The 8,595-nt window shown below is 37.8% G+C and overlaps 1 protein-coding gene across 3 annotated transcripts; it reads left to right on the top strand.

Annotated features, from left to right (window-relative positions):
- The first annotated feature begins 32 nt into the window (after positions 1–32).
- On the top strand, positions 33–7,199 carry atp5f1c (ATP synthase F1 subunit gamma). Of its 3 annotated transcripts, none has more exons than XM_088645362.1 (9): positions 33–183; positions 1,110–1,144; positions 1,638–1,769; positions 2,578–2,782; positions 3,825–3,968; positions 4,058–4,122; positions 4,759–4,914; positions 5,235–5,331; positions 7,064–7,199. In XM_088645362.1, exons 1-9 carry the CDS (start codon positions 143–145, stop codon positions 7,065–7,067), a joined length of 879 nt encoding a protein of 292 aa, XP_088501488.1. In that variant the 5' UTR covers positions 33–142; the 3' UTR covers positions 7,068–7,199. The 3 variants fall into 3 exon arrangements, with proteins under 3 accessions (XP_088501488.1, XP_088501487.1, XP_088501489.1); XM_088645361.1 differs by lacking the exon at positions 7,064–7,199 and adding an exon at positions 6,724–6,831; XM_088645363.1 differs by lacking the exon at positions 7,064–7,199 and having other exon boundaries at positions 5,235–5,335.
- Positions 7,200–8,595: the final 1,396 nt, after the last annotated feature.

The raw sequence follows: 8,595 nt of genomic DNA, 5'->3' as shown, positions 1-8,595 counted from the left end.
GTCATTACGTCATGCTTACCCACACCGTCTGACCATCGCGAGACTGAGTTGGACCATGTGACGTGATTTGTTTGACTTCTTCTGCGGAAAGTGAAGTTTACGCGTGCGCAGTGAGTGGAGATTGACCTTCGTTGGTGTCACCATGTTCGCGAGAGCCAGCGTTCTGGTTTTTCAGCCACAATGGTAACGTGAATCTAATTACAGTGTTAAATCCAAAACGATATCTATTAATGTGCGGTTGGTTATTTTATGCTTGAGCACGAGTCAGATTTTGTGCTGTTCCGTAGAGGCAGATCTTGCTTGGCACTATTTTACCGGTAGGCCTGGGCAGTTTTTTTGTAGGGCGGCCAAGTTCATGCTATTAAGCGAGATTCATTGTAAGAAACATTTAAATCTTTATTCATATCTTACCCACTGTTAGTATTTTTTGCTCTTTAAATTTGCATTTGCACAACACCTCATGATAATTTGAAACGCCGCCGTTGCATAAATGCTTACTGCGGTAACGATATAGCTCTCAATGTCACTTCTCCAAGACGAACAGGGCATTCATTGCATTATTGAGAATATGTTTCAAGCAAACATCAGACATATTAAAAACATATGTTTTACTATGTATTGTTCCTTTGTGATTGTGACAGTTAATATCGATATTAACGATATAGATCATTAGTGTCAGTTATTAAAACCGCCTGAACTGAAATTCCTATTTGAGCCTGTGCTATACTGTTTTACAGGGTGATTAAAAAGTTGTTAGCATTGATGTGGAAAACTTGTTTGTGGTGCAATTATTTAAGAAATTATTCAATTTGATGTGACTACAAACATGAGTGGGCCATTTGGCATATATAGGCATTTAGAGTTTTAGTAGCTATTTGATCTCTGGATCATATCTCAGCTTTTTTTCAAACAAACGGCTGGATATCACCTTCAACACAGTGGCTGTATAGCTTGTTCCACCCTCCTGTAGCCCACTGTGTAAAAAGCACATCCTGTAATTTCCACAGACTACCTTTTGAATCTGTTTTGCATGCCAAAGGTGCACTGAATCGTAATGTTATAAATGAATCATTTCAAATATTACTGACTAATATTAGCTTCTCTTGCAGTGGCCAAGTCAGGAACATGGCTACGCTGAAGGACAGTAAGTATTGTTTAATAAAGTGTATTTTATCCTGTTATTTTGACATTTTGCTCATTGTTTTAGTGGATTTTAGTCTTTCATGATTAGCTGATTTCAGGTCTGCATCATTAGGTTAGTAAAGATCTGATGAGTGTGAAATGTAAAGCAAGGCATATAAATGTGAATTATGAGACTTTACCAAGGGAAAAGGTTGGAAATGCATTGAAATTGTGGAAAACTTCTGTGACTAAAACCTAAGAGAAAAGACTGTCTTAATTTCTCACATGCATTAATCTTCCTGTTCAGTGGACAGAAAATACTAAGATGACTATTCCTTGTAAGCCAGAAATTAAGTGAAAAATATTTTTCCAAACATTGGTGCAGTGGGATATGTAACTGTACTTTTGTCACTTTTTTAAATACTAGCCTGTTTCCATGCAGTGATCAGTTGAAATAATTAAAACCTTTTTAAAAATCTCATGCAATTGTTCTTAGTGTATATATTTTTTTCTAGTCACCATTCGCCTGAAGTCCATCAAGAACATCCAGAAGATCACCAAATCCATGAAAATGGTTGCTGCAGCAAAATATTCAAGGGCTGAGAGATCTTTGAAACCTGCACGTGTTTATGGAACTGGGGCCCTGGGTATGTTATTAGTTTCCAGGAGTTTGTCACAGGGTGTCACAAAATGCCCAATATATTAATTTAGATATTTGCCACAATGGAAGCTAGTCTTTCAGAAAAAATGCTGTTTGTGTTATTTTAAAAGCAGATTTTTAAAAATGATAAAATGATATATTAATGTCTTTTAAAATAGTGCATTATTATTCACGAAAGATTTTACATTGTAGAAAACAGGATTTAAAGACGAAGACGCTGAGGGCTTTTACTTACACTTCTGTAAAGCACTTGCCACATAATTTTCTCTTCTTATGTGGGGGGAAAAAAGTTCTATAGAATAATCTATACTTCTATTGAGTTATTTTATAACTTCAGATGGGCTGGCATGGTGGTACAGTGTTTAGCATTGCTGCCTTGTTGAGATGGGGCCCTAGATTCAGTTCCAGACCTGGGATGCTATCTGTGTGGAGTTTGTATGTTCACGTGTTCACGTGGGTTTACTCCAGGTGCTCTGGTTGCCTCTCACATCAAAAGACATAATGGTAGGTTAATTGGCTTCTGGGAAATTTGGCCCTGGTGTGAGCGTGTGTGTCTGAGTCAGTGGTAACCTTTGTTACCAGTGATGGACTGGCATCCCATCCAGAGTGTACCCAGCCTTGTGCCTGTTGCTTGTCGGGATGTGCTCTGGCTTCCCTGTGATCCTGAATTAAATAAAGTGATTAGAAAATAGATAGGTTGGGACAGTTAAGATGTTTAAGTGGGATAAACAGGCTTTTGGGTGACTGTAATAACTACCTGCCAAGCTTGAGTAGTGACTCTGATATTTTTCCAGCTCTGTATGAAAAGGCAGAGATCAAGGCTCCAGAAGACAAGAATAAGCACGTCATTATTGGCGTTTCTTCCGACCGTGGTCTGTGTGGTGCTATTCACTCCAGCATTGCGAAGGCCATGAAGAATGAAATCGCCAGTCTGACCAACGCCGGGAAGGAGGTCATGGTGGTTAGTGTTGGGGACAAGCTGAGAGGTATCCTTCAAAGGTAATCCCTACTTTATGATCCCGTCCCGTTAACTGATCTTGTAATTGACTTTAGTCATTCATAACAAATGTCTGTTGTTGCTGCACGCTGTTTTTGTTTTTAATTGCTTTTCTTGAGTCCTGGCCATTTTATTTTTCACTTTTATTGAAGTGAAGACAGACAAAATATTGAAAGCCGATACCAACTTTGTATTAAGTACTGCCCTTAAAAGAAAAGTTCATAATGTACTTTCTTGTAAATCAATAAAAAAAACTTTTTTATGTGTTTTTTTTTTTTACAATGGCACTCATTTATACTTTATATATAGTTTCGTGGCCTACATATTACCAATATGCTGAGCTGGGTAGAGAATATTAGTGCAATTGTGAAGAAAGCCCAGCAGTGTCTGTACTTTCTGAGGTGCCTAAAGAGGAGTGGCACCCACAAAAAAGCACTGGTTAGTTTGTACCGTTGTGCCATTGAGAGCATTGTGACTGGAGGTATTAGTGTGGTTCGGCGGTGCTACCCAGAAGTACAAACACATTCTCCAGAGAGCGATTAGAACAGCCGAAACATATCATTGGAACAGAACTTGCTTTGTTGGAGAATCTCGGTACAGCCCGCTGCAGGAGCAAGGCTCACGATATCCTCAAAGACCCACTACACCCTAGCCAAAGTCTGTTTACCTGGCGAGACGCTAAACATAACCTTCGGTGTTGTGGGCAAGAGAGCATTAAGACCCGAAGGAACAGGTTTATGAACAGTTTCTTCCCAAGAACAGTGCCAACCGGCATAACATATAGGAGGCCCATATCTACCTCAGCTTCGTAGACGCAATGTCTTTTATCATGTGTAACTTAGGAGCCATTCTTCTTATGTGAATTTTTTTTTTGCATAATAGTGTGTACACGTTGTGTAGAGTCTTTTTTCAGTTTGTGTAGATAGTGTCCTGCACATAGTCTGTGTGTTTACCCTTTTGTTTTTATGCTCTCTGACTGAGAGAAATTTTCCAATGCGCTGTTCGTGCAAATGGCAATAAAGGTACTTGAACTTTACCTGGCAGGACCCATGGAAAGCACTTCTTACTCAATTGCAAGGAAGTAGGACGCAAACCTCCCACTTTTGGGGATGCTGCCACCATTGCCACCGAGCTGCTTGATTCCGGATTTGAATTTGACCAAGGCTCCATCATTTTCAACCGATTCAGGTAAACATCCAGAACCTCATTTTAAACTCGCACGTTGGAGCTTTCAGCATCGGGTTGCATTTAAAACGGCTTCTTTTGTTTTTTCTTAGGTCTGTTATTTCGTACAGGACCGAGGAAAAGCCTTTGTTCTCCCTTGACACCATTGCCAATTCAGGTATGTTATCCGATGAGAAGGATTCTTTTTACAAATATACTGTTTATTATTAAGTGTTTGTTGGTAATGAAGCAGTGTGATGATGAGCAAAGGTGCTATTTGCTTGCAAGTAGAAGCAGTTCAGGAATTCTCCAGCAGTTCATTTTGTTGAAATCCCAGGCGCATTACCTAATAGGTGATAAATAATCTGATTATGCTAACAGGCATACAATGAAAAGGTTGCTGGCTTCTGTGTTCCACTATAAAAGAGAAAATGATTTTGAAAAAGAATCAGTGCCATTACGTTAACTTGAACACAGAATTTTATTTTCTTCACAGAGACATACATTGCATGAATGCCTATTATAAACATAAAATTAGGATTTTTATTTCCATAAATACCTTCTCTGCAGTTTCTGAACACCATTGGTTTGGATTTCCCATGCAGGTTATTGAGAGAAAAAAAAAAACACTTTGCATTTACCTAAAAAATGGTTTGATTAAATGAAATGGGATATACTTGCTATTATGTGTATCTTGTGAGTTATCTGGAACATTTCCACCACATGATCAGAATTACATTAAAATCTATATTAATGAAACAACAGATGGATGCATTAAGCCTGTGTATAATGTGTTATTTTTTGGTCCTTTCAGAAAACATTGGTGTCTATGATGACATTGATGCAGATGTTCTGCGAAACTACCAGGAGTTTGCTCTGACCAATATCATTTACTTCAGCTTGAAGGAGTCAACCACCAGCGAGCAGAGTGCTAGGATGACTGCTATGGACAGTGCTAGCAAGAATGCTTGTATGATTTGTATATTTTTATTTTAAAATGCATTTTAGACTTTCAGAATTTATGAAGGAGCTTTCTGAGTTTGCCTTTTACAATAATCCAGTCTTCTGCAAACTAACACTATTCTTGTAATGTCAAATTTTTAAACCTCTCTGTATGATTATATTCTGAACCAAATCTTGTAAAACACATTTTTTTAAACCGATTGACACAATCTTAGCTGATCTATTTGAGCAATTTAAAGACTTCTGACTTCTTCAAAAGGGATTCTCTTAATGACGTAATACAGAAGGTGTGATTTTGTTAAAGATCTTTTGCTCTGTTCTTTGCAGCCGAGATGATTGACAAGCTGACGCTTACGTTCAACCGCACCCGTCAAGCTGTCATCACCAAGGAACTTATTGAGATCATCTCTGGTGCTGCTGCTCTGTAAGTAAAACACTGTGTTCACTTTCATAATCTTCCCCTGTTGCATTTGGTTAGAGTTGGCATCAAAGTCTAGTTGCCATAAAATGTTCATAAGTCATTTTGACTTGTAATTATCTTCATAAATAGTCTTCATCGCCATCGCCATTGCTGTTGGGGGGTGGAGCGGTGGCTCTGTGGCTAAGGATGTGTGCCTGTGGCTGGAAGGTTGCCGGTTCAAATCCCGCAGCCAGCAGAGGAATCCTACTCTGTTGGGTCCCTGAGCAAGGCCCTTAACCCCAACTGCTCCAGGGGCACTGTACAATGGCTGACCCTGCGCTCTGACCCCAAGCTTCTCTCCCTGTCTGTGTGTCTCATTGAGAGCAAGCTGGGGGTATGCGTAAAGATGAATTCCTAATGCAAGAAATTGTATAGGGCTAATGATGTTATGTTATGATCCCCTGTACATGTATTTCATATTGATCATTTTTTGGTCTGCTGTCCTGAGTAAAAGTACGATGTGCCCTATTATATAAACAGCTAAGGCAGAGTTCTTGTCCTGATCCAGGAAAACCACAAACCTTCCAGTTTTTCTTCCACCCGATTGAAGCCTTATTTGCAATAACAAGTAGCTAGATTGGAATATTTACAAGTTTTTTTTTGTCCATTCAGTAATTTAATTGTCCTTAAGAACTGCAGTTGTTACAAATCAAACATCAACATGTTTAAGAGTTGAAAACAAACAGTACAGCATTTCAAGTGAATCCTGATTCAGGTTCAGTTGTGAAACGGGGCTTTGACTGGAACAAAGTCCAGCAGGTGCTTGGACCTCCAGGACCAGGATGGAGGTCCCTTGAGCCAAGGCACTGATATTCACTCCTAGTCCTGGAGAGCCACCATGTCTTTAGATTTTATTCCAGTCTGGACTCATTGACCTGTAAAACCTGGTGAACTAGAGCACATCGGGAACGGGTGTGAATATCTCCGAGCTAAGAGGATGCGAACCTGCATTTTAAACAAAGACATGATCATAAAATCATAAAATCTTATGTTTTTGGAATATGAATATGATCCCTGTTAAATCATCAGTGGACAACAATGTACTCTTAACACTCCTGGATGTTCCTGTCTCGCGTGAAGTGGCAACTAATTCCAAATACCTAAATTAGGTGTGTCAATGTGATGGCTTCAAATAATGTTTATGTACTGGCAGACACAGGCTTTGAATTGCAACATTTTTGTAGGATTTCCCCGTCTAGTCAGTGAAGAAATCAATGAGTATTACTACTTAGCGAAGTACCATTTCCTGAGGCCAGACTTCAATCAGGATTTAATCCTTTGTTAAAGATGTAGTTTAAAGGCTACTCTTTATTTCAACTGATCCTTTGTTCTAATTTATTTCTGGCATGTTTTCAGAGATTGAAGTGTGGTTTTATCAGAACCAAAACCGAGGTAACGTGCCTTAGACTAGATATTGTGATTTTCATGTTAGTTTGTTCCCTAATTAAATATTTTTGGAAGACATGTATGGTTTTGAATCTCCTTTGTGGCTTGGCACTTTCACCTTTTAGAGATTAAAGATTTATTACATAAGCTTTATGCCTAAATCTACTTCAGCTGTTAGTAGTTAGTGCTTTGTTCTGCCTGTGGATCTAGTTCATTTAGACAACCTGGTTTATTTTCATTCCATAGCAATCAACAGATCTAATATACATTGCACTTTTGTTATAACCAGTTTTATATGTTTTCTTTATAGATAAACATGGAAGACCAGCTATTATCAAGTTTCAGTAAGGTTCTGGTGTCCACGCTGAGAATCGTCAGTTCTGTCAAGTATTCGTGAAACTATCCTCTGTTTGTAAAATATCTTCGAATAAACATCTTACACAGAATTGTAATTGTTTTTTTTTCTTTGATAATTTGCATTTTACACAAAAGCAAAAATAAATTGTGTTCTACAAGTTGTGAAAACATTAAAGTATAGATCAATACTGCAATGGGAAAATAACTCATTTCTTGTTTTCAAACATTTTGAAAATGAGCCGCGTTTACTAAATTTTTAATAAAGTATAGTAGGAAAGTCTGCAAACCCTTAGTTTGAGTTGGCTGCGTCCAGTGTTAGACTGAGAAGCTTTTTCACTGTTCTGCAGCTAGATCTACAATGCACATTTCTGCCTCTTCCCACGCTGTTTAATGCAAAACTAACCTATTTTAATGGTACCTATACCAGAATCTCAAATCTCGTAAGTCAAAGTCGTCTGATGTATGAGTGTTTATTAACTTTAAAAAAGAACAGTATTTGTTCAATAATACAAAGAGCATTTTTTTTTTGGGGGGGGGGGGCAATTTAGAGATGCCAGCAGGTTGCAGGAATGTAGGGGAGAACTGGAGCATTGCCTGGGGAGGATATGCAAACTCCAAGCAGAAGATGCCCTACAGTAGAATTAGAATTAGAACTCGGGACCCAAGAGCTGTATAGTATTAGTGATAACTTGTATACTACTGTATCAGTATACTGTTATACTGAACCTTTTTGTATCATTGCAGTTATTTTTTAAATCCTAATATGATAAGAATATCAAATTTAAGGTTATTTTTTGTGTTTAAGCCGAGTAGTGAAGTTGAATTGCTAAGGAGAGAGGTTAATCATGAAGGATACAGTATGTGCTACTAGGAATAGAATAAAATGCCACAAATTCCATATGAAACAAACTCAAAAGATTTTAAAAAAGGGGAGCACAAGTGAAAGGGATATTAGGTAGAGAGAGAATAAGGTACAGTATACTAAAATTTTGTATTACAACAGTAAAAGAACTGTCCCCCAGAGGTGATAATAGATTAAAAGGGCTAATATTTCCCCCTATTGTTTAGCGAAAACTTTAAGAACATTCTGCAGACTGAAGAAAAAATGTTCTATATTAAATAGCATAGAAGTGAAAGTTGTTAAAAGTGTTTTAAAATATTTAAAGAAATCTCCAGGGCCTGATGGTATCCTACCAATTGTACACAAAACAATAATTCATAGCCCATCAACAAAAATCAGCAGTCTCTCAAGAAGGTGGTAAATACACAATGATGGATACAGCTATCTATTCAAAAGGTGAAAAAACTGAACAAAGTATAGATTAATAAGTCTTACTTTTCTTACTATCAGTGTTATTGGAATTTTAATTAGATAATCATCCATCTGCGTCAATATGATTCAAGGAGAAACAGTTGGTCTTGTTTATCTTGTTAGAACTTCAGCAGTAGCAGTAATGAATACAAGTTGACCAGATGATTTTTACA

This window comes from Lepisosteus platostomus, chromosome 9 (genome assembly GCF_059453375.1).
Source record: "Lepisosteus platostomus isolate fLepPlt1 chromosome 9, fLepPlt1.hap1, whole genome shotgun sequence".
Classification (NCBI taxonomy): Eukaryota; Metazoa; Chordata; class Actinopteri; order Semionotiformes; family Lepisosteidae; genus Lepisosteus; species Lepisosteus platostomus.
This window is presented reverse-complemented; position numbering and strand designations above follow the sequence as displayed.